The sequence below is a fragment of the Cricetulus griseus genome, chromosome 6 (assembly GCF_003668045.3).
Source record: "Cricetulus griseus strain 17A/GY chromosome 6, alternate assembly CriGri-PICRH-1.0, whole genome shotgun sequence".
Taxonomy (NCBI): Eukaryota; Metazoa; Chordata; class Mammalia; order Rodentia; family Cricetidae; genus Cricetulus; species Cricetulus griseus.
Window position 1 is genome coordinate 143209677 of NC_048599.1, and position 25910 is coordinate 143235586.

At 52.7% G+C, this 25910-nt stretch overlaps 1 protein-coding gene across 1 annotated transcript in view; it reads left to right on the forward strand.

Moving 5' to 3' along the window:
- Nucleotides 1–25910, forward strand: part of Ass1 (argininosuccinate synthase 1) — a 40383-nt gene that overhangs the window by 1809 nt on the left and 12664 nt on the right. Inside the window, exons 3-10 of the mRNA XM_035447126.1 lie at nt 900–1088; nt 6674–6730; nt 8569–8643; nt 12018–12088; nt 12686–12716; nt 17539–17629; nt 20172–20256; nt 20853–20917. Of these exons, the coding sequence (XP_035303017.1) occupies nt 900–1088; nt 6674–6730; nt 8569–8643; nt 12018–12088; nt 12686–12716; nt 17539–17629; nt 20172–20256; nt 20853–20917 (664 nt within the window). The remainder of the gene's footprint in view (nt 1–899; nt 1089–6673; nt 6731–8568; nt 8644–12017; nt 12089–12685; nt 12717–17538; nt 17630–20171; nt 20257–20852; nt 20918–25910) is intronic.

Consider the following 25910-nt stretch of genomic DNA (forward strand, 5'->3'; position numbering starts at 1 on the left):
CAGGGTTCAGGGCTGGTGGGTTTGTGACAGGAGGGGCAGCAGAGCTCTTGTCCGCTACGTCCATCCCTTCCAGTTTGCCCTCTTGCTTCCAGGAGTGTGGGAGCAAATGTGCCGCTTTCAGTGTATGAACACCACCCGTCATCTGTCCATCTGCTTACCTGCTAACCTACCCATCCATCAGTCCGTCCATCGGCCCTCACCCTGTCATCCATCCATCCAACTCCCCACTTAACTCTTTAGTTTGTCCACTCCTCTTTTTTCTCTCTGTCTTCTTTTCCATCTACTCCTCCATCATCTATCTGCCCATCCCTCTTTCAGCTGTCTGTCCATCTACCTATCCTCCCATCCTTTTCACAGGAAGCAGCAGCTGGACTCAGTGCTGGCTGTGTCTCTAACCTTTGATAGGTGTGTCTGTGTTGGGTGAAGGCAATATGGATGGCCCACTCCGTGCCATCTCTGAACTGCTCTAGTGGGGTGACCTTGCTGTTTGAACCCTTTTACTTAGAGATTGAATAGGAGACATTCCAGCCTAATGCCTGGTCAGAACTAATCCCTCTATAGGTTAGTTTTTCAGTTGCTTGGCACTGCAGGGCTCCACAAGCAGGTCAGAAAGATCACTCAGGGATGGAGACTCACAGGCCCAAGTCACTGTCTGACCAAAGCCTGGCATGAGAATTTCCCTCTGTTCAGGGCTTCCCAGAGGAGGGAGAGGAGGAGATGGGAGGGTGGGGCTGCTTCATCCTTATCTAGGCAGAAAGAAAAGCTCTCAGGATGAGTGTGAACTTTAGCCAGTGTGTCTGCACAGGGACTGGTGTGCAGCGCCCTCACTCCTCAGCTCTTTTGGTCTCAGCACCGATCCTTGCTAGGCTCCCTCTCACAGCTGTGCCCACTCCCTTTAGGTGTTCATTGAAGATGTGAGCAAGGAGTTTGTGGAGGAATTCATCTGGCCAGCTGTCCAGTCCAGTGCGCTCTATGAAGACCGCTATCTCCTGGGTACCTCTCTGGCCAGGCCTTGCATAGCTCGCAAGCAGGTGGAAATTGCCCAGCGAGAGGGGGCCAAGTATGTGTCTCATGGCGCCACGGGAAAGGTAAGGCTAGGGAGGGCAGATGGATCTGGTGACTGGAAGGAGGAAGGGAAGGCAGGCTGCTGAGGATTACAGAGCTGGCTGGGGGAAGGGCTGGGCTACCTGAGCAGCAGTGCTCATTCCTTCAGTCTGCATGTGCTCAGCTTTGCAATGGGAACCTTGTCACCTACTTGGTAGATCTGACACAAGGTTTCACACACATCAGCCCCAGATAAAGTCACAGCATATATTGCCATTGATGTAATAGAAAGGCTGGAAAGAATTGGAGAGCTCGGTGGGTTCTGAAGGACAGAACTTCAAGGATGCAATATAAAGACCTGCTCCTTCCTAAGGCCCAGAGAAGGACTGTGTTCAAGACTGCTGCCACCCGGCACCCTAGGCATCCATTCCTTGACTCATAGAGGTCTCAGTGGTGTCCTGTGTCTGCGAGATGTCTGTTTCTGTGTCCTTTCTCTAGAGAACTGGTCTTCCTGGATAACAGAAACCCTAATGGCCTCATCGAAACCGAGCCAAATGAGGTCACATTAGAGATCTGGGGATTTAGACCTGGCACCTGGCTGCTTCGCTCTCTCTTTTTTATTTTATTTTATTTTTTTGAGACAGGGTTTCTCTTGGCTATCCTGGAACTCTCTTTATAGACCACCTGCCTCTGTCTCATCTCAGTGCTGGAGCTAAAGGGATGTGCCACTATGCCTGCCATGGCCCTGGCACATGGCACATTTGCCTGCAGGTGCAGCACAGACTAAAGATGAACCTTGGAGACAGGCAGGACAGCTCCTAGTTCTGTCCCCAGATGGTGGCATTCAAGAGTCAGGCTCCTAACAGCATTTATGACTCCTAAGACCACAGCTCCTGTTGGGCAGCGGTCCAGCACTCAGGAAGCAGAGGCAGGTAGACCTCTGAGTTTGAGGCCAGCCTGGTCTATAGAGCAAATTCTAGGACAGCCAGGGCTACACAGAGAAACCCTGTCTCACAAAACAAAACACAAACAAAAAGACACAAGTTCTCAAACAGTGTATGCCACGACAATAGCCTAGGACAGGACACAGCTACCAAAGCATTCTGCTGTCCATAATCCACGAGGCTTGCCACCTTGCTGACATGGGGCTGGTAATGGTAGGGCTACAGAAGACATGCAGCTAAGGCTGACCTGGCAGTAGCCCTGGAAACAGCTGACCACCAGGGTGGCACTGGGTGTTTGTGAAAGCTTGGACACTCCTTCATTGCCTTGGATACCAGTTGAGCTGGATTGTGTCTAGCATGTCACGGGTAGGGTACCTGGTGGGCATAGTTGAGTCCTTCAAGTCTATTGCCTGTCCTTGGGAGACCCTAGAGAGAGAATGGTGGCGGATAAGACTGCTGATGGTCAGAAGTTAGGAGACTTGGGTCAAAGGTCAGGAGGAAGACCACATCCTGTCTTCATGACACCTGTACTCTGGCTATGCACACAGGTAGACACATTGCAGAACCAGGGAACAGTGTGTCCCTGAGATGAGAGGCTGTGACAACAAATGGCCTGTCTGGGGACACAGAAAGTCTGCAGGGTCTGAGCCCAGCTCAGGCAATTCTCCACAAAGGACATGAAGAACAATCCTCCTGGGTAGTAACCGTGAAGAGGGGAACACCCCAAGAGGGTCCTGGTTTTCACCGGCACCCAGTCTGTTTAGCTGGGTATTAGGGGACCACATGAGGAGAGGTAGGTGGTGCTGGCTATCTGTGCAGCCCGTGCATGTCATCTTCCCTTAGAGCCATGGTGGCAAAGGTGAAGGTCAGACCTGGGTCTCAGAGCTGCATACTCGGCTCAGATGGAACGCCATGGTTTCCACAGTGTACACTTTCCCTGTGGGTATCTGCTTCCCCATCTGTCTGGGCCATTTGGAGAGATGAATGGGGACAGGCAAAGGACAGGCATCAGTGACCGATAAAGCCCGAACCACAGCATCTTCCACATGAAGTGAGCAGGCAGTGAACTCCTTGGGAGGCTTGCAGGCTGAAGCTGGGATCAGGACTCTGAATGTCCGTCCCATGCAGAACCGGACAGGCCACATTCAGACTGTTAGAACAAGGGCTGCATCTCCTTTTGGTTCTGTCTTGAGGGAGGCAGAGCTGCTGGAGAGTGGCCACATGCTGTACTACATGCATATGACCACCAGAGGGCAAAAGAAGCTTAGGTTTGAGGATGCTATGGGCACTGGGCGAAGAGATAGTGAGGTCTGTGACCCAGGGTTTGAGTTCACTGCTGTGGCTTTTCAGGGCTTCACCAGCAAGGTTCTAAATCTTTCCTTATGTGTTATACAGCTGCTTTGATTGAGCTTGGGGTTGTCTCCACTGTTCACAGGGGAAATGGCCAAATTTGAAACATTTCAGGGCCCCTGAGTCCGGCAGCCAGAAGGCCAGTGAGACTGCTGGGGAGCCAGTGCCACTTTGGCTCTGCTATCCCTGGTCTGAGTGTTCACGGGTTTACTCCTATGCCTGCCTCCACACATATACCTAGGAGCACACACCGCATGTCCTCCCACAGCCCATGGTCTTTGGAGACAATTTCTAACAACTAGAGAATGGAGAGGAGGCCTGGGATCAGGCTGGGGCTTAGCACTTGGCTGCAGTGTCTCAAGCCTGCTGCTGTCTGCTCTTGACCTGGGTGGTCCTGGGAGCCATGGCCTGAGGTCATTGTTCTAGCCTGGCACTTGCTCTGTAGACTAGCCTGGCCTTGAGTTCACCCATGCCTCTGACTCCTGAGTGCTGGGGTTTAAAGTCATGCCGAGCTCCTTGTTGTTTTAGTAGTCTCACTATAGATCCAGGCTGGCCTTGAACTTGCCAGCCTTCTGCCTTAGTCCCCACCACTGAGAGTTTGTACCATGTTTTTATTTTTTTATTTATGTGGCTGTGTGTGTGCGTGGGTGCATATATATGCACTGCACATGTGAATTAACCTACAGAGGTCAGAAGAAGGCACTGTATCCCTTGGAACTGGAGTTACAGGCGGTTTTGAGCCACCGTGTAGGTGCTGGGAACCTAACCCATGTCTTCTGCAAGAGCAGCAAATGATCTTAACTGCTGAGCTGTCCTTCCCACCCCAGCACTGAAATTTTATATTGCTCCATCACTCTTTTTTATTTTTTATTAGTTCAAATTAGGAACAAGCTTGTTTCACATATCAATCCCTTCTCCCTCTCCCTCCTCTCATCCCCACCCCTCCTCCCCACCCCCGACCCCCCCCACCCCATCCACCCTCCTCTCCCCAGGCAGGGTAGGGCCCTCAACAGGGATCCCCAAAGTCCACCACATCATCCTGCGCCTAGGCCCTTCCCCATGTGTCCAGGCCAAGAGTGCATCCCTTCACGTGGGATGGGCTCTCCAAAGCCCTCTTACGTCCATCACTCTTAGCATCCCCTGTAGATAGTAACCGTACAGCCAGATGGAGGCACTGTGGGACTGAGAGATACTAAGCCAGCAGGAGCACTGGCAGGGTGTGTTCAAATAGCCCAGAAGAGCAGGAATTGGCCAGTGGCATTGAAAGAAGTGTAACCCAGGCCGCAGGCGTGGCCTGTGCAAAGGCCCGGGGACGGAAGGGCGTCACTTAGAAAGGCATCATTTCTTATCCTTGGTTGCTGAACTGAGTGTGATCCCGTCCATCCAGAAAAATGCACAGAGCTCCAGCCCCTGGATTTGAAAGAAGAGCCAGGAAATACGAGCCTAAGACTCTGGGGGTGCAGGGGGTAGTTTTGTAAATGGCACCATCTGCAGGGCTATCCCAGGACAGATGGGAGGTGTTCCCTCCCTGCCCTCCCATTCCCATGGGCACTCAGCATGGTACACACATGTGCACACGCACCAGTGTGTGGACATGTGTCTGATGTGACACTGTCTGCCTCCCCGCTCCCCTTAGGGATGCTACTAGGAGTACCCCGGCACTGGGAGTCCCGGGTCAGTAACGGGAATGCAGGGCCCTAGACTCTTGCCCGGGACAGATTTTGAATCAGGAAAGCCTGTTTGTCCAGCTTTTCCAAGGCTCTCAGCTTCTGAACAGATGGGTTTCTGTCCCCTGCCGTGTCTGGGTCAGCAGACACCAGCCCAGCCGGGCCTGGCTGGGGAAGCACAGGCTGCCTTTTGTGTTGGTGAAACATGAAGCCATGGGGAAAGGGTGGCCAGGCTAGGTAGCACTTAGCCATGCACAGTGCAAATCTAGCTATGTGAGCTTTGTGCTAGAATGTTCTGGCTTCCTAAGGGTGCCGCATGTGGGTCCCAGGGAAAATGCTGCTCTCCTCACCTTGTCTCAGTATCCCCACCCTGATGGGGACAGCACAGCCCCATCCCATGAGGTATGGAGCTGATGGGCTCACTGCACCTGCCCAGCTGAGAGCTTTCAGGATGGATGTATTGCCTTTGTGACCCTAGGCACTGGTTCCCTTCTCTGGCCTTCATTTTGCTCATCGATCAAGCACGGTTAAAGGCCCACTGTCCCCTATGGCTGTCCTAGTGACAGCAGTAGTAGGTGCACAGTGTGGGGACTGAGGCTGGCTGTGGGGCCCAGTGTCCGAGAGGCTCAGCAGCAGCTCCCTACAGCTCCTGGCTCTGTGGGGAGGGGCTGGAGCCAGGCTTTCCGCACCACCTGACAAGACTCTGGAAAATAACATGTTATTCCCACTGCTGCCTGGCTGCGCCCGTGCAGTTTTCACAGTAGGCGAAAGGGGCCTCTATTATTTCACAGTGCCTGAGCCTCCCTCTCTGTGAGAGGCAGAACAGGCAACACAGAGACAGCATCCCTGGTAGCCTGTGCCCACCCTACCCCTCTTTCTCTTGTCTCATGGGGTGGTCAGGATGACCATCTACAGACTGTGGGACGTGTTCCAGGGTGCTGAGGACCTGTGGTTGGGGGTCTGTCCCTGCCCCAGGAGGACATTAATCTGTTCACCTTATGGTACCATGCCCCTTCTGGGCCTCAGTCTCCCTGTTTGTGTAGAAAGAGGCTGAAAGCAGAAGGCCCTCCCAGGCCACTTAGTTCTGTTACCCACTGCAGGTAACCACTAAGAATCGGGGAAACTGAGACTTGGGGAGTGACAGGAATCACCACTTTGGTAGTGTGAAAGATCAAAACACAAGGTTGGGGCCACTTGGGGGCCCATGCTTTCCTGCTTGGAGTCTCTGGGATTCAGGTCTCCAGCCCCAGAGGAGCAGCGCAGTCCTAATGTATCCTCTAGGCTGTGCATACATCCACACACATGTATTCCTCCAAGCCTCCCCCATGTCCCCAACAGTGCACATCATCACAGACTTGTCTCCCTATGTGCCTGTGCTCTGCCTCTCTGCGTGAACATGGCTCACCTCTGTACTGTCAAGTGTGCCAGCCCCCCTTCAACCACACAGTCTTCCCTAAGCACTCTATCTCACACATCCCATGGGAAAGCCCCAGGGTCCAGTCTTGGTCCCTCTCATGGAGCAATATCTGCATCTTTGGTCTCTGACCTTAAAACAGGCTGCACATGTCATAGGCTGGCACACGTGTGAGAAGGGAGCCCTTTGGCATTTTTGTTTCCATCCCAGGATGCCATACTGTGGCACTCACAAACCCTTGCTCTCTGTTCCAGGGCAATGACCAGGTCCGCTTTGAGCTCACCTGCTACTCATTGGCACCCCAGATTAAGGTAAGATGTTGCTCCTCCCCCCACGGAGTGGACAGTGAGGGCAGGACACAGAGGTCCAGGAAATGACAAGGGCAGAGTCCTCTTCTCTGTGTTACTCCCTGGTGCCCCTGGCTCCTGTAAAGTACACCAGTAGACAGGAGGTGGCAGCCTCTAGGAAGGTTGCAATCTTCTTAGCCATTCCTGGAGGTGTGGTCCAGGTACCTGGTGGAGGGAGGCGTTGATATCTCTGGTCACAGGTCAAAACGGTCTCTTGTTGCTACATTCGGGGCCCTTTCTGGATGTTTGTGGCTGACCCCTCCATGTCTCAGACCCTCCCCCAGGGTCTCAGTGATTAACTGCCCCTGCCTTTGGCATGTCACCTGGGGGTGTATACACGAGTATGGACCTGACTATTCCCTTCAGTCACCTGTGCCCCTCCAGCCTGACTGACCTGGGCCCCTGTCTGCTCACCCTCCCACCCATTCATTTATTCACTCACTCATTCCTTTGGTGTTTGCTGGGTGGTTATGTGATGCAGGCCTCAGATGCAGCCCCAGTGTTGCCAATTTTTTTCCTGGTTGCTTCAGTCTTAATAGCATAAAGATGCACACTTTTAACCCTAGCACCCAGAAGGTAGAAGAAGGCAGATCGCTATGAATTAAAGGCTAGCATGGTCTACATAGTGAGTTCCAGGCCAGCAAGGCTATGTAGTAAGATCCTGTCTCAGAGAGAGAGAGAGAGAGCGAGCGAGAGAGAGAGAGAGAGAGAGAGAGAGAGAGAGAGAGAGAGAAATCAGGTGATGTAACCGTTTAATATTTTATTGAACCCCATGTATCCAAAAAGTTATGGAATCAGCATTTTCCAAGCTTTCAAAGAGGGTTTTATGTCCTTTAGTGGTGCTGTTCCTTCAGGCCCAGTCTTGTGGACTGTGGCTGCATTCTGCATTATACAACCTCAATTTGAGCTCCTTGGTGGCCCCAGGAGACCCAATCCTTCTCTGTCCCCCTGGGCTTCTTCCCCTCGATGGCATGTCTTTTCCTGTCCCTTGCATGAATTGCCAGCTGTCTCCAGCCTGGGGACAGAACTGGCCTGGAAGTGAGCGGTAATGAGCTCTGATACATTTGACCTCCACAGGCCAGGCCTCCAAAGGCACCCAGCACAGTAGCTGTGTTGCAGGGCCTCTGGTGCCAGAACCCATCCTTCAGCCTCTGCCTTGAGTTCCCACGGCCACTGGGGGGCTAGAGTAATTTTATTTAGAGGTGAAGCCCAGGGGCTGTGGTGGGCTAGGGGCAGGGGCCCAAACTGGTTGGTCTCTAGGAGCCCAGTTGATCATGGAGTTTCTCAGGGTTGAAACTGATTAAGGGCTACTGTGTCTAGGGCTGGGGTTGAGAAGCATACCCTGGTACCGCCACAGTCCAGTGTGTGTCCACTACACCAGTGACATTGCACTGGGTTATATGCTGAGTTCTACTTCTTGGGGACCCGTCCCTAACCCTGAAGTCCAGCAGGGCCCAAGTGGAATAAATGTAGCTGGGACTCTTCCACGATCCCCTTCCTTTCAAACCCACCACAGCTTTATGGAGGGGAGTATGCTTATGCTATCTCCCTCCCACCCCAGTTCCGTTCACCAAGGCCCCTAAACCATGAGGCTCTCCTACCTCAGATACAGATACTCAGGTCTCAGCTGGAGAAACCAACGCCCAGAGGAATGCCAACCCTTTGGTCACAGAATATAGGCCTCTCCACCACCCCAGTATTCCTTCCTTAGTCTCCCTGCACACTCCCCAAGGATTAAGTCTTCTGAGGGACACAGTAGGAGACTCCTTACCCAGGTCCTGACCCCTTTGTCCTGCCTCTAGGTCATTGCCCCCTGGAGGATGCCTGAGTTTTACAACCGGTTCAAGGGCCGAAATGATTTGATGGAGTATGCAAAGGTAGGTCTCTCTGCCTTAGCTGAGCTGCAGGGCTGTGGGAGCCAGTAGCATAAGGCTAACCTGATCCCCACATAATAAAAGATGGAACCCCCTCCTGTAGCATCCATTCCCCTTATCAGCCTGATAGAAGGGTAGTCCATTTCCCAGGTGGGCGTCTCTGAGGTGACCCCAGTTCACTGAGCTGGAAGGCGTTGGGTTGTCTGCTCTGAGAGTTCCAGGTGCCCCTTCTATAGTTTGTAGGTGTGGGTCCCCCAGGGACTGCCAGGAAGGGGGAGCAGAAAAGCTGTTCTCTGCACCTCAATTACCTGGCCATTAATTGTCCCCAGTGCTTTCCCTGGCACAAGTAGACACTCCCAGGCCAGTGTCAGACAAAGCCTTCTGTGGCGCCAGCCTTTTTTTGAAATACAAGTTGCAATAAAACATATTAGAAGTTTTGCATCACGATCTGTAGCTGCTCCCCAGGGCACCTTTCTTTTTAGCGACTCGATGGCAGCACTTGACAAACAGCCTCAATCAATCAGACAGGGGGAAAAGCAAGTCGGTGCACACACCAGAAAATTGCTCAGGTTTTTAAATAGCAGTCACTGGGGCTGGCTGTGCAAGCTCGCTGCAGCCAAGGTGCCGCATGGTAGGGGACGCTGCGGGGAACACAGGGCTGCAGAGAACGCAGCCCTGCCCCAGCCGCCAGCATCCCATTAGGCCCCCGAGCGAGTGCTGGGAGGAAAGGCGTCCTCCACCATCTGTTGTTTTATTATTAAGAGTGGAGTTTACAAGAGCAAACCCATATGTTGCCAAACAAATCGTCAAATAGTGGTGCTATTAAGGGAGTGGAGGTTGGCGAGGCGTCTTTTTTCCTTCCCCCTTGTCTCCTTGATGAAGAAGAATATGAAACAGGCCCCGTCTTTAGGGATAATGAATTACAAGCCCTGTGCTTGGCCTCACTCCCTCCCCTAGTCCAGTTGGAAGCAAGAGCCAGGCCGACCTGCAGCTGCATGTACCCTCCCTCCTGGCTCCACTGGACGGCAATCATATCCCAGCATAGCTGAATTTGTGGTCCCTTTTTTCTGGACTCTGGGGAGAAGGCACTTAGATTCCACTTGCAATAACCTTCAGAATAGGAAAAGTTTGTCTAGGAAGAATGTGCCCCCCACTTCCTGGGTACTAGGTTCAGGATAGGATTCTGGGAAAACTTCAGCACATCCAGCCAGAAAAGTAGAAAGCACCCAGGAAATGAGCAGGAGCGCTGAGCAGCCGGTGGCTTTGTGTGAGATTCACAGCCAGGCAGGATCTGAGACAGATGAGGGGGGAAAAATCAATGGGGCTTTGAAAATCTCTTCTTTCAAAACCCTTAAGTAGCCAGGGTCAAAGGGTTCTGTGGAGGGAGGCATAGGGGAGCCTCTGCTTGGCTTCTGCCCTCCCCAGACCACTTCCCAAGGCTCAAAACCACCCCTTCGTCGTCCTTATCACAACTGATTAGAAATAATAACAATGTGGGTGTGCAGACGTACAGTGCCAGGACTGAGATAGGAGGATCAGCCTGAGTAAATTAGTGAAAGAAGAAGGGCCTGGAGTAGACGCTCATTTAACATGGGGGAGTCCCTGGGTTCGAGCTCCAGCACCTCAAAAATTACTACTAAAGGCAACTATGGACACTGGAACAGCACCTGCCTCCTGTCCCACCCCCAACAGCCCCTCACTCAGGCTGTCTTCTACCCTTGGTTAACCTGCACATCTTTAGGGTTGGAGTAAGGGCACAGAGGAGCCACGGACAGAACCCGCCAGTCCTGAGCTCTGTTCTAGTCAGCATCTATGGCTCTGCTGAGCACAGCCACCTGCCCTGCCCCTCCCTGCTGTCCTTCCCACACTCCTCCCCTTGCTCCGTGATCATTGAGCCCAACTGAGAAAGCGGCGAGGGTCCCACACCACCCCCAGAAACAAAGGCTCCAGGGAACCTGGCCAGCTGCTTTCCTCAGCTACCCAGCAACATGCCCTCAGATGTCACTAGCGCTATCTTCCAAAGTCCTGGTCCCCAGTCTGACAGCTCCACATGGAGAGAGCGTAGTGCAAGTGTGGACACTGGATCTGCATTGAGCAGTTGAGAAATGAAGTATTCTAGTTGCCTATACTGTTTAAATCAAAGGACAAAGATTCCAGGGGCGGTTGTAGCTTTGTGTTTGGGGGTTGCTGTTTGTTTGAGTTGGTCCCATCCTGCAGCTGAGGCTTAGGACTCACCATAGGCTGGGCTGCCATCAGATTCGAACCCATCTTCCTGCTTCAGCCACCCAAGTGCTGGGATTCCCCCATGAGCAACCCTGCAATGCTTTTCTTTTTTAAATTTAGCTAAAGGAGCAACCCAAGGGGCTTCCTCTCTTTTAGCATCACTTGAAGCTTAGGACTATAATGGAGGACTGGCCACAGCCCACACCTGGCAGAGGGCTCTAAGAATCTTATGCCTATGAGCTGGATGGGCAAACCTAGTCTCAGAGAGACAGTCCCTGAATGCTGCCAGTGGAAGCTATTTCCACTGTGACCACGGGGCTGAGGGGCCTGTCTGGCCTCATAAGCTTCAGGGGCCATTGACCTGGACATCTATCCTGAACTCCATGCCCACTAGAGCTAAAAGGTGTAGCGATTCCTGAGCTGAAGTTCAGAGCGCAGGTGGGGTCATAGTCAAGTGTCTGTGCACATGGTGATTAGGACAGTCACCTCCTCTTTCCCCTAGAAACTGAGCAAAGTAGACTTTCAAGGATGGCCAGTCACTGCCTAGCCTGGGGTCTGGGTAGATCTCCTTCAGCAATGGTGAGGACCATTTGGAAATCAAATAGCATCAAGTCACAACTAATGGAGGTGGAGGCTGTGTGGCTCTACTTTTAGGGTCTGCAGAGAGATTGCATGGCTTGGAGGGATGGCTCCCAGGGGATGCCTTGCAAGGGAGGCTCCTCTAGGTCTTCCTCCTTTCATGATGTCCACATGAAGCCAGTTCAGGATGGATGCCTCTGTGGTCCACTTGAGGTTGCATGGTAGATACTTAGGCTATTATTGCCCCCAGATTTTAGGATATGGTGGGTATCAGGAGCAGATGTCAAGAAATGCTGAGCCAGTACCTGCCACTAAGTGCCTCTAGGGGTCCTGGGAGTGTGGGCTCATGATATCTTCTGGAAAGAACTCCAAGGTCAGCCTCCCTTCTGCTGTCTTCTGATTAATGAGGGCACTCAAGTAGTTAAGGCCCTCCCTGCCTCGATAGGTAGCCTGGGGAGGGGAGAGGGACAAGATTTGAGTGCTAACTGGCACCTCGAGGGATCCCAGGCTGTGGAGTGTGACCTTCATGTGCTCTTCCAGGAGCCTCACCATGACCTTTTTGTCTTCATCTGCAGCAACATGGAATCCCCATCCCTGTTACACCCAAGAGCCCCTGGAGTATGGATGAGAACCTTATGCACATCAGGTAAGTCCAGCCCCTGCTGGTTCTGAGGAGATGGCCCAATGGTTAAGAGTGCAGAGGACCTGGGTTTGGTTCCCAGCACCCACATGGTGGCTCACACCCAGCTGTAACTCCAGGGAATCCAGTGCCCTCTCTGGCATCCATGGGCACTGCACACATGTGGTGCACATACATTCATGCCGGCAAACACTCATACACATAATATACAAATAAATTGGAGAGAGTGAGAAAGCACAACTCCTCTGTTCCCGGGGTTGACTTCACCATGTTCTCTTCCACTCTGTGCAGCTAAGCCCTATACTTAGCTGGCAGGCCTGGTTTCCTGGGGTATTGGGAAGTGGTCTCTAAGGTTAAAACCTCAAGGATGGAAAGAGAATGAGTATTGAAGGCAGAGGCCCCTATGTGTAGCATTCCCAGGGCTGCACCCACAAGACTGAGTGGGGAAAACCCCAGTCCTTCCTTGCAGCCTGAGGTGGCTCAGAATGTTCTGGGTAGGGTTGGCAGCGTATGCTTTGGTGGAGAGAAAAGGCATCCTGGACTTGTGGGTAATGGTAGCTGTGTTTGTGTACTATGTATTCTCAACTCACCTCTCCCCTACAGCTACGAGGCTGGAATCCTGGAAAACCCCAAGGTAAGCCTCTTTGCCTGGGAGCTGGCTGCCTGTGGTAGTAGTCCTCGATGCTCTTGCTATCTGACGCCTGTGAGGCCTAATTGGAAATTTCATGAGGGGCCAGCATAGCTGTGCATGCCAATCTCCCAAACTCTCCCCATGGGAGAGGACACTCTGCCTGTCCTCTCCATGCTGTGCTGAGTCCCGTTCCTGCCCCTGTGGCCCCCCACATCCCACTCCCCTGGTCTTCTTCTCCTAATTGCTATAGAGATGAATAGTGGAAGGACCCCTTTCAGAGAAAGTGTGACTGAAAGACAATAAAGAAGTGATTAAGCAGATGAGGCACTTGTGGGAGGGCACAGCTTGTGCCCAACAGCTATGGGCAGGCACTGGGCCTCTGCTCGGATTGGGGTGTGAGGGCTTGAACCCAATAAGCCATTTGTCTGGGTCTCTGTTCACACCCATCCTGGCTTGTCCTCCTGGGTTGACCAGGGTGGCCTGCAGCCCCATTTCAAATGTAAGGTTTCTGTCCCGGGCGGGGGGGGGGGAGCGCTTATTGTTTTCTCCTACATGCTGTGGGAAGTGAGGGAGGCAGGGTGAAACCTATCATGGGAAAAGGAAAAAAATCTCTTTGTCCACAAGGGAATGACTCCAGTTCCTGGCCCGGCCCCACACCCTGGGTGGCTGCTTTGCGGGGTTAGTCTGCTTGGAAGACATTGGAGAATTTGGGCAGCTGGGCCTGAGGGACCTGAAGGCTGGCTGGAGGAGAATTGGTCTGGCGTTTTGGGTCAGGAGCCCCACGCCAAGGTCCCAGGGTACCCCCATGCCCAGGTCTGCACTCCCCTGCCCCGTCCCTGTGCTCCCTACCCTGGCAGCACCAGGCTGTGATGGCCCACCTAAAGTGTATGAGCCCAGCCCTAGCTCTGGCACTTTCCTGCTTTGATTTCCTTGGATTCTGACTATGCACAGTCTTGTTTTATGGGTGGGGAAACCAAGGTCCAGAGCAGCGACTCATCTGATCAAGACCCGAACTGGGACCCTCAGTGCCCTTGCCCTCCCCACACCTTCCCTCAGGCACCCATCCTGTCCGAGCCTCCAATCCTCTTGCACAAAGTAGAAATAGAAAGTGCTTAGCATAGCATGGGACAAGGTCTGAGGCAGGGGCATGAGGGTCCTGCCCTCTCTTCAGGCCACAGTTAAGACTAAGTGTCCTAGTTCTGCTCAGCGCTCCCCTCGTCAAACAGTGAGAGCAGGCCAGGCTGGGTACGAGTGCAGAGGCAATGAATGGCTGAGCCCACACTTGTCACTAGGGAAAGCTGGTGCCCTTGCCCCCACCCACCCAACCCTGGGGACTGATGGGCCCATGGGGCTGCTGCCTGCTGGCCACAGGTTTTTCCAGTTCATGCTCTGCTGACCCCATGACACTCAGGCCAACCACTGCTCATTAGCCAGTCAGTCACACCAAGGGGGGCCCAGAACTGAACCACTGAGCAAGTGCTTCTAGGTACTTCCAGACTAGCTCCTGTGGGCCCAGGTACACTGGAAAAAAAAAAAAAAACAAAAAAACTCCCAGCCTTCTGTCAGCAGCCTGTGATCAACCTAATCTCATAAAGAAGCAGAGCCCCTGAATTGGCCACCTCAGAACTGGGGAAGCCCAGCTGAAGCTACCTAAGCAGCTTGGAGTCTGAGATTTAATGTGATTACCATGTCACTATGGCCCCATCAAAGGTACTGTCACCGTCAGGTCCCAGGGACAAGTACCCTGCATCAGAACCCCAAATCTCTGCTTCTCACTGCCGCACAGTCTCCAGCCACTCTTCCCTCATCAAACAGTAGGAACAGGCTGGGCTGAGTAGAGGGCGGAGGCGATAGCATGGCTGCTGAGAGACTCCCTCCACTCTGGCCAGGGGACTGATATTGTCCTCTGTGTTGTCTTGGCCATGGAGGCTTTCCCCTATCCTACAGCACCCAGATGCTTTTGCTTCTGTGTCCCCCTGCTCCATGCAGCATCCCCCCCCAGCTGTCCCCCACCCTCAGGGAGGAGCACTGAGGGCTTCAAGGGGCCCCTTCCCCTCCCCAAAAAAAGACCCGAGATCTGCGTCTGCGGAAGGGAGGGTTTGAGGCAGATGGCTGAGCCATTTTCTGCCTCTGCCAGGGCTGATTGAAGGGCAATGAGGCAGCTAATACGAAGAAAGATAGAAATTTACTTGCTTTAACTTCATACGGCCCACAGTGAAAGAGTTCATTCAGCCGCCGGCCGCCATATCTGATGGGTGAATAAGCCACCCCCACATCCATCATGCCTCTACATCATGGGTTAGTTCATGGGCCATTTGCTGCAATCCCTCCTTTGCAGGCCCTGTTTCATGCTTTCTTTTCACCCCCCCCAATCCCCCTCTCCTTTCTGTCTCTCCTGTCTTCCCCCCACCTGACCCAGATGACATTGGAAGTGAGCCCTCCTGCTGGGGTGGATAAATGGCACCAGATACTCAGCAATGAACTATTTGTCATTTGAACTGGGCTTTTAGGAGGGAGACTTAAAAAGAAGGCAGGCACCCCATGAGCTCAGAATGCAAAGTAAACATCAGTTTATTTCTATTTAGTTATTTGATGGAATGGGGCTGTCAGCTGCCCACCCCTACCCTGACTGCTGCAGTAGAGTGTGTGAACTTGTCCTGTCCCAAGGACCTTCCTGTCTCCTGTCTTTCCCAAGGCATCTGTCCTCTACGGCTAGATTGTGTGGCCAGAGAAAGAACAGGTTCAAAACTGAAGTGGCTGCAGTCACTACAGACAGGGGTGGGTGGAAAGGTTTAGGGGTTTGAGTTAGGCCAGGGCCTGGAGCTCTGGCTTGTGGGACATGTGGGAAAGTGACTGCTGCGCTGGTCACCCTCAGCCCCCCAACCTCTGAGCTGAGCTTCAAGCCTTTTTATGCCCAAGGATTCGTGGTCTTTGCACTGCCCAGAGTGTGTCTGTGAACATGGCATTTCTCTGCTCCATGATGAATGGTGTGACACTCAACCACAGGCATCAAACTGTTTCTCAGCCCAGGTTGCCATAGCAGCTGGGAAGCAGCATGAGATGCTGAAGAGCCCTAAGGTGTGATTTGGACCAGCCACTTCTCTGGGCCTTACTTTTCCCTCTGATTTCTGGAGGACTCTTGCTGCAGGGGGCAGGGGGGGAGGTAGGGTGGACCCTTCACACCTCCCTGGATCTGCCTTTAAGGCCATCCTGTGTCCAAACACACAAATAGCACTTTAGGAGGCTGTGGCTGCCAGCCCAGGGTCCCTTGGAGCTCAGAAGTAGAGTAGGAAAGATAAAACTTACCACTATGTAGCACCAAGGATTCTTGAAGTATGACACTTGGGATGTTAAATACAGGACAGCCCAGGGAAAATAAGGCCATTGATCAATCAGCACAGAGCTGATGGCTAAGGGATCCACTATAGATGTCCCACGGTGTCGTTCTGTGAACTCTTTCTGGAGGGAGGCACAGTGTCTGTCTCCAAGCTGAAGTCCCACCTTCAGAGTGAGTGACTTAGTATCCAGCAGCCCTTGCTCAACACTTCATGTGTTACATTTGAACTTGAAGACAGTCAAGGACATGCATCCTTTCCCTATATGGAAACTGAGGTTCAAAGAATCACAACCGTCTTCTGAAGACACCACAGCCTGACATCTGCAACCATCCTGAAGTCTACCACTGTTGAGTGTAGTGGTAATCACAGTACTTGGGAGTTTGGGGGGCAGGAAGATCAGAGGTTCAAGGCCAACCTGGGACATAAGACCCTATCTACCAAACAACAAAGCAAAGTTCACCATAGTTGTTGAGGGCCTTGTGATTTCCCCTCCCATATGCTAGGTAGCCTGGACTGTTTGTGGTTGTGTAGAGTATGGTTTGTGCAAAACTTGACAGTGCTCCCTGCAAACTCCGTTTCTTCCCCCATAGATGGGACAGCATTTGCCCTGCCAGGCAAGGCTGCTCAGAACTCCAAAATGAGCAGTGGTGTGTGAATGAGCTCAAGGTTGTGAAAGGAAAAGCTGATGGCTGTGATTCCCAGACATCAGCAGGTGGACAGAACAGCTGGGCACAGGATGCCCTGGGGACGAACTTGAGCAGTCAGGCTCCAGGCCTCACGGTGGCAAGTGTCCAGGCTTCAGGCTTAGGTTGCAGGGGAGCTGGAGCCTCTAGAGGCGAGAGAGAATTTCAAGGAAGTCCTGGGCAGCAAGCAGCCCCTCCGCCTCCTCCTAAGGAAGAGGGGCCCATTTTCTAACGCACCCAAGAAAAAATATACATAAAGGTTGATGTGTTTTCAAATGGTTTTTGCTTTGTTCTTCTCTTTTCTCCCCGTGAGTATTAACCTCGGGGACCCCAGGGACGGCTTGGCCCGCTAAAGCACCTGCTGGGGTCACGCGCAGTCATTAGCTTTGCGGTCAGTGCAGAATAAACCCCAATTCCAGGCGCTGACGCGAGCGAGAGAGTGAGCGTGCATGAGGCTCCCAGGAAGCCTGTGTGCTGCAGTCCTGTGAAGTCCCGCTCTTTCCTGCCTGACTTGCTTCTCTCCTGCTATTCTGCCTCCAGCTGTGGGGGCGTCAAAGAAAAAGATGAGATCAAGTTGAGGGGAAAAATTGTCTGATTTCTTGAGCCCTTTGTTTCTCAGGCCCCTGGCAGGCGGGGCTGGCTGGGAGCTGGGAGTCCACTGGACCCACTGGCTGGTGGGGAAGTGCCCGAAGCCAGCAGTCCAGGACAAGGACAAGGAGGTACAGGTGCCTGCAGGAAGTGGTGAGCAGATGTGTGTGCTTGGTATGGCTCTTGATATCCCAACTTCCTCCCTCTCTCTTTTAGAACCAAGCCCCTCCAGGTCTCTACACAAAGACCCAGGACCCTGCCAAAGCACCCAACAGCCCAGATGTCCTTGAGATAGAATTCAAAAAAGGTATGTGCCCACCCATCAAGAATGAAGGGGTGCTTTCTCTACCTGCCTGGAACCCAGGCCCTCTAACTCCCTGCATTCCTGGAAGCTAGAGCACAGGCAGGGGCTTTGAAGTTCCCAATATTATGAGCCTCTGAGCTTGGGAGGAGGGTTCCCCAGTGTTGTCCAGTGCACTGACATCAGATCTTGTCAGAGAACCTCTGTCCCAAAGTAGCTGGCTTTGGGCAAGTCACTCTCTATGTCCTTGAGCCTCAGTTTCCCCATGTATAGACTGGGGGTGGAAGTACCTGCCATTTTTCTAGTGTGGACGGAGGTCTATAGAGAAGGCATCCAGGCAGGTGCTGCTACCAGACTGCTTAGTAGTAGCAAGTCAGCCACAGAGCTGGCCTCGGGGACCCTGTAGACTCCACTGAGGCTCATAAAGCTTGCTCATCCCAGCTTAGCTGTCACTGCCCCTCTGGTTCCCCTCTCTTGCCCTGGAGGAAGGAATTGAGCATGGACATGCCTGGTGATTGGAACAGAGCCCAACTGAGAGAGGGTATAGGGATACAAGGAAAAGACACTTCTAGAAAGGCTTCCTGGAGGAGATGGTACCTATCAGGAGCTAGGGAGGCAGGAGGCAACACAATTCAGGTAGGGAAGCCAGCCATCTGAAAAGTGGTCCCCAGGCTGGAGCACAAACAAGAGATGGTCTCTGATGCTCAGACTCTCTCCAGGGTACCTCAGAATTGGGGGACAGGGTGATGGGGGAGGCTGGAGATCAGCCTGACTGATAGGATTCTGGAACTTCACCTTTCTGAGGCTGAGTTGTACATGCCTGTAAAACAGGCTATGGTAAGGCTCTTTGCAGGTTCCCAGCAGAATGTATAGATGGAGGGCGTGTAGAGCAAAGGTGTGGTACCCTAATGGGCCAGCTACTCCCTCCAGCCCCTCCCAGGGAGCTGGCTGACCTTTCCATAGGTACCTTCTCTGTGACTATTCAACAATGTCACTTGAATCTCAAACTACCCAGGGACCAAAGAGACCTTGGTTGGATCCTAAACACAGTGGAAGCGTTGGCTCCCTCTAATGCCTTCTGTGTTGGGAGCAAGGAGCCTCCCTGGAGCTTTGCTCTGAGCAGATGGTAGGATTGCCACACTACACTGCAGGCTTCTCTCACAGGGCCCTCCAACCCCTGGGATCTGGGAGCATGAAGGGTGGGAGGTAAGCAGGAGATGCAGAGGGTCCCAGGCACAAGCCTCCAACAGCCCATCCTGGAGCAGCAGGGCAGCCCCAGGCGGAGCTGAAGAAGAGATGGCTATCCAAGAAAAAGAGGGAGGCGCCCTCCCTCTCCTAGTCCTCATTCACTCTCTAGTTAATTTATTTGAAGTTTTAATCTAATTATTAACTATTTTAAAAGCTAAGAGGCTTTCTCTGGCGGCAGCACCAACAATGTCAACCTCTCCTCTAAGGCAGGCCCCATCCAAGGCCCCAGCGCTGGGTGATAATAGGGCCAGGGATGGAGAGAAAGAGGGAGGCGAGGGGTAGGGGGTGGCAAGGGGGCTTAAGGTTCATTATTGGGCAGACTTACATTTAATAGCAATTTACAACCAAGTTATAAAACCCCTGGAAATGGGGGTTAAGAATGGTGAGGCTGTCAGCGCTCTGAGCAGAGCCCCTCCAAACGGCGCCTGGCTAATAAAGACTCCAAAGCCGCTATTGAGCCCTGATTGGCACCCGATGGCTCGCTACATGGTAATGAGCCAGGCAGATGGGTGGGGGATTAGCCGCCAACTTTGAACAGCTTTTCTTTGTCACTGTTACGGCTCTCTTGTTAGCCCCCTAATACATTTATTACCCATTTCACACCGCTCGAGAAAGTGCCCCTTGCTATTCAAAGTCAACCCCAAACCCACCCACTGCCCCCTCCCCACCACCCCCCTCGACATGGCCCTTCCCTGGCTGAGCCTCGGCTGTCTCCCTCCTGCCACCCCAGACAACACATTTCAGAATTCATGGGTGTCTCCTGGAGTGGGCACCACCCCAGCTCATCCATCAGGTGGCTTTCCGAGGGTCTGGGATGCAAGGTTGGGGCTGAGAGGTCTCTGCCCACCTGGCAAGTGTGGCAGAGCATTGCTTAGAAGCATGTGTGTGTGCACGCGTGTGCACACACGCCTGTGCGCACTCTCAGGGTTTGGCTGCACCTCGGCCAGGCGGCCCCCGGGTAGCTGGTGGGGACAGAAGGTGCTCACTGGTAAGACAATGGCGAAGCGTGAAATTCAATTAGTTCAGGGCCTGGTTCCAATTTCACAGCCCCTAAATGCTAAAGGGGCAGAGAGAATGGGAGGGAGGGGGCGAGCGTTTTATTGCATTTTCCCTTTCATTCTGGGGGGCTTTCTCGCCCCTTCTCTCCCCCCAGCATAGGGCTTTGAAGGAGTCATTGGGACTCCATATCTGTCACATCCATTTAAGGCGATGTGGGTGGAGGGAGAGGGTGGGGTGGTGGGCACAGGCTGCTCTGCTGAGCCCCAGTCTGGAGGCCCAATGCTCTCTCTTTCTTCCCCAGGGGTCCCTGTAAAGGTGACCAACATCAAAGATGGCACTACCCATCGCACATCCTTGGAGCTCTTCATGTACCTGAACGAAGTTGCGTGAGTGTCCACAGACTGTCTAGTCTCCCAGGACTGCCACCTCCGACAAGCACTGGCTTGGGTCAGTGTGACTAATGGTCACAGCTGAGGTTCACAACCTGGAGGTCTGGCTATTTTGGCCCTGTAGACAGAGAGTCTCCTGGATCGTGTTGGTTTGGCAGGAGAATCCTGGTAGTCTATTTAAGCCCACAACCCATGAAGATAAAAGCTCTGAGGCGCCCACTACCTCCTATGGTCTGCCCAGCTGGGGCTCCAGGCCTTAGGCTGAAGCAGCCATTAGGACACAAAGAAAGACAATCTTAGTGATGGTTAGGGCCAGGCAAGTCCTAGTTCAGAGGTAACAGGTAAAGCAGGTGGCACCCAGTGTGACCCAGATAGTCCCCCTTTTTTTTTTCAGGGCCTTAGTTCACCCACTTGTTTTCTTGGGCCTGTTTCCCTGGCTCGGGTATTCTCTAAGTTGAGTTTTAGAGTTTTTGACAGAGCTGGTATGCCCATAAGTAGCTTTTTAGACAAGCCAAAGCCACTTGCTCAGTGGGTGGCCCCTGTCCCCAAGCCTTGTGGTAGCACCTGAGTCCAAGTGACCTGTTCCTTCCCAGGGGCAAGCACGGAGTGGGGCGCATTGACATCGTGGAGAATCGCTTCATTGGAATGAAGTCCCGGGGTAAGTGTGTTCAGCAGCCCCTGGGGACCTGCTTTGGCACCTCCCAAAACACCTGTACCATTTGGATGTCACCATTCACCCCATGCCACCATGGCTTTCCTCTTTCTCTTATACCCCATGCAGTGAGGACTGCGATGAAGTTGGGACTGTAGCCTTTGCCCCTGACTTCCCAGGGTGCTGTGAGAGGGGCTGCCTCTAGAGTGAGGAAGGATCTAGGAGAGAGGTCGGCCTAGAGGTCAGGCTGGCTTGTGTCACAGGCGGGCCAGCCAGGTTAAGAGGCGGACCATGCAGGGCCAATTTCGTGGTCATTAAGGCATTTCTCTAACACCAGGCAGGCAGCAGAGTGGGACTCCTGCCAGGGAGGGCGCTGTGAGCTGCACACAGGAGCCCTGACAGGTCAGACCAGTTCTGGCACGTCTCCAAGGCCTTTTTGCCAGGGACAGATAGTCCCTACTTTTCTGTGGCATGCCTGCCACCATGGGGCCATCAGATCCCCTTCTTGGCTCGGGGAGGGTGAGTTGATCCCAGGTTATGTGGGTTGGTCCCAGGCAAATGCCTCTGTTTTCTCAGGACTCTCTGTCAGTCATGTGCAGTTTTTCTGTCTATACATCCTCTTCCTCCTCAGTTTCCCCATCCATTGAGCATCTCCATCCCAGATCCCTGCCATTCCTCTGTGTGTGTGTGTGTGTGTGTGTGTGTGTGTGTGTGTGTGTGTGTGTGTGTGTGTGTGTGTGTGTGCGTATGTGTGTGTGTGCGCGTGCGTGCGTGCGTGCGTGCGTGCGTGCGTGCGTGTGTGTTTCTGTGCAGTGTGACCAATGCAGCAGTATTTTTAAGGGACTCACATCATTTTAGCACTTTGGGCTCCTGAATTGGGCACCTGAATGTTTAAATACCAGTGACACACTGGTAGGGGCTTCAAATCACTTTGTTTTGGTGTTGATTGGAGATAATATTCCAAATAAAACCAGACCAAGGTTCAATTTCAGCCTTGGTCCTTGGGGACATTTTTAAATTAAGATTCTAAGTCCCAAGTGTCAGATGTCAGATGAAGATCCCAGAACCTGGCCTGGTGATCTTGGACTGGTGATCTCTGGGCCTCAATTTCCCCTAGTGTATCCTAGGTCTGTCTCTGATAGTTGGGGCGGGCAGAGCTGGAGTTGCCTCTTCCCAGATTGATCACCCGTGAGAATGTGCACAACTGTAGCTCTCTTGGGGCCTTGTAGAGAACAATGTGCTAATGAGTGTCTCCCTTCTTTCCCAGTCTACCTTTGTCTTTTACCTATTTAACATCTGATTAAATGTCCCTTTGTCTCCACCTGCCCTTGGGAGCCATACAAAGCAATTCCTATGAGGCAGCTCAAGGGGCCTTGGGAGAAACCAGCACCTAGTTTTACAGATGGGGAAACCAAGGCCCTAAAGGGCCAGGACTCACTGCAAGTTACAAGCAGGACTCAGAGGGGCATCTGCCAGGGAGGCATGGGGAGGAGGTCTAAGTCTGGGCTGTGGAAACAGACAGATCCAGGTTCAAATCCACCCATGATGGTATGAACAGCTTCTGTGGAGGTATTTCATCAGTGGCTTCCAGTCCCCTGGGGAATTCTGGGGGAGTACAAAGGCAGCCACAGGCCCTCTGGGGCCCAGTACAACTCAGGTATATCAGATACCAATCATACCCTTCCTATACCCATGGTGGATATCATTAATTGTTTGTGGCCATGTCCTGCTGACTCCAGATGCAGGCTCAGTACTACTGGTGGGTACTGCCACCCTAACAGTGGCAGTACCTTTCCTGGGAAGATAAGGGTTGGCCACACCCGACTCTGAAATGCCATCCTGCTGGGAGGAGAAAAAATAAGTGGAAGGAGGTGATGATAAAGGCCTAGACTGCAGCAATCTGGGAGAACAACCTGCAGAAGATGACAATGGAATAGCTCCCAACTGGTTGAAAGTACAATGGAAAAAGGATAGAAGAATAGAAAAAGGCAGGGCTGGGGGGCAGCTGGCCCGGGGGGTGGGGTGGTGGGGGTGGGGGAGGTAGATCTCTGAAGGCCTGATGTTGAAGGCCAAGCCTTTGACACCCAGTCTGAGTCCTGATCCTGATTTCCATCTCCACTGAGAATCAACTTAACTTCGAAGAGCTAAGATATTGTGTGTGTCCCTGAAAACACGGGATTTTACAGTCTCAGGGAGGGAAATTGCTGTGTAACCTTAGGCAACTTGCTTTCCATCTCTGAAACACCGATCTTCAAATGGAAGGGGCCAGCCTAGGAGAGCTCTCCAGGAGTCCTCACTTGCCAGTTTTTCTGCTTGGTAATTTTAGGGTACCCTGTTTTTATTTCTGTGCTCCAAACATTTCTCTGTGAGAAAGCAAAAACAGACAATTAATGAGGGTACTATGGACTCCCCTTGAGGAGTTTATTAGATGTACAGTGACAGCAACACCGTTAATCCTTGATTATGCCCAGAGCAGAGCTGGGGTTTTCCGGATCTTGGTGTATTGGGGGGGGGTGTCATTTGTATTGATTTTACAAAGCTGGTAATTGACGTTCATTACGAGCCTGATTTTTTTTCTTAGGGGACAGAAGCATAGGGAATTGAGCGGCATCAGCACCCTGGGTCTGGGTGGCCTGGCTGGAAAGTCTTTGTGGGCAACCACAGGGACTGAGGGCTGGGGGGAGCCTCAGATGGAGTGGCTTGGTTTTATTGTGGCTATTCATGTCCTTGACATCACATTATCTTTTTAACTCTAGAGGGGGTTAATTAAGTGAGGTAAATGAAATCAGTGGGGAGGAGAAGGAGGCAGGCAGGAGGGAGCCCAGGAAGGAGCCTCCTGGCTGTGTCTGTCCCTCCTGCCTGCCTCTGCATTTCCTTTACCTCAGCCTCTCTGGCCTGGCTCTCAAGCCCTCTCACCCCTTCTGCCTTGTCCCACCTGGCCTGGCCTTCACTCCATGGCTGCTCATCCTCCCCACTCTCCACATACTGGCTTTTACTTCCCTCGCTGTTAGTCCCCACACCAGACCTGGTCAGCTTTCTTCTCTTTGCAAGCTTCCTTCTTTCTTTCATCTTCCTATTCTCTCTCCCACTTGCCCCCTAAACTTCATTTCCAAGAGAGTAGCATGCTTGCTCTTTTATCCAGCCCCCCTGCCTATCTATATAGACCTCCCAGAAGCTGTACTCCTATGGAACATTACAGATGGACAGCAGGAGGAGGCTTGTGAAGCAGGAGAATCAGCCCAGCAGGGAAGGGATGGCTAGTCTCAGAAACCCAATCTGATCCACAGGATGGGCCACCTGGGCACAAGAGCCTAGAGAATACCTAGACTCCCACACTAACTTGCCTCTCATCACCATGACAACCACCTCCAGCCTTGGCCCTGGTACCTAAGAAAGGAGCCCTGGAGCTCCAGTCAATACCCTCTATCGTCCTTCTATCCCATCCACCTCCCCAGACCCCTTCCACTGAATGCCAGAGCCTCAGGTCCAAGTACCCTAGCCCTTAGCCTGGCTCCTGCAGGTTCTGTTCCACCACATTTCTCAGCCCAAGCCAAGAACAGTCTTGAGAACCGATAAGAATTTGAGCTGCTGCAGCTGTGTGGTCCCCACCTTTACCTCTTGGTCCACTGTCTGCCTCCCACCACCCCAGCTTCTTGGCCTCCCCAGCCACCCGCCCTCTCCTATCGGTAATTAGGGTGTGATTGAAGCTGCTCCACAGAGGGCTGCTGACACCTCTGTCTTTCCTGTAAACACGGGGAGATGGAAATAGACACTTGGAGCCGCGGTGCATGTCACTCTGAAGATATCTGTTGTCTATTCCACAGCAGCGCCAGCTCAGCTGTCATTTCCTCCTCTTTGCAAGGTGGTTTGTATGCCGACTGTCAAAAGCCCCAAATCCATAGTCTTTTAGAATCAGGTTTCTGTCACCAATTTTTTTTCCTGAAAAAATACACAGAAATCATCTGTACCCCCCACCCCTGCCAAGAGAGGGGAGAGCTTTGAAACATATGGGTATATACACATGCAAAAGATAGCTAAACCAGTCTTTTGATCAGTCATGATTAACTTCAACACTGCCTGAGATGGGATCAGGAATATTAATTGTGCTGGTGTCTCGTGGCTGGGACTTTGCTGTAGGCCTGTGACCTTCCTACTGCCAGCTGACAACCATGAAGCTGGTTCTGGGAGCTCTAGCAGAGATGGGTTCTGCCTGCCCTTCTGCCCACTCTTTGCTGCTGGTGCCGCTGGCTTCATTTTCCCAGGGAACACCTGAATGGGCAGTACTTGTCGTACCTTGGGCCACTAGTGACTCTTTCTGGAACCCTAGACATCACCTGTCTCCTCCCCCTGGACTGCTGTGGATGATGCTGTAGAGACACCACGGTGTTTCTCTCCAGGTGTCAGGACAGGTTGTAAATCTACATGTTTGCTCTTGAGATGTATGTCAGAGGGTAGTGTGTAAGAGCACAGTCACTTAGCAACTTCCTGTTGTCCCCGTCTGGGGCTCAGAGAGGGACTGAGAGGGTGCTGAGAGGGACAAAGGCCACACAATCAAGCCAGATGCAACATCAAGTGGCCAAGACTTCTGGTTCCAACTCCAGCTCTGGACAGGCAGCTTGGCTGTGTCCCTAGTGGCTTGGGAAGGAGAGAAACGCAGAGAGGGCACCTGGGTCCCTAGGACTTGGAAACATGGCGTCCTCAGGCCTAGGAGGCTGCCACTGCCACTATCTACAGCCAGTGTGAGGACAGGCTTCTCCAAGCTATACAAAAATGCACCACCACAAGGCCCATGCTGACTTATTGTTAGTGCCTTCTCTGTCCAGAGGTGACCCACAGGCTGTGGGAAATGGCTTTGTCATGTTGTTGGTGTTCTAGGGTGACAGAACCTTATTTTTATCCCTGCCATTCGGAGGCAGGTATTTCCTGCATCAATCTGTCTTTCTAAACAGAGGCTGCTGGGCCTCTGGGCCTTTCCTGGTGACTTGGGGCTATCCACAGA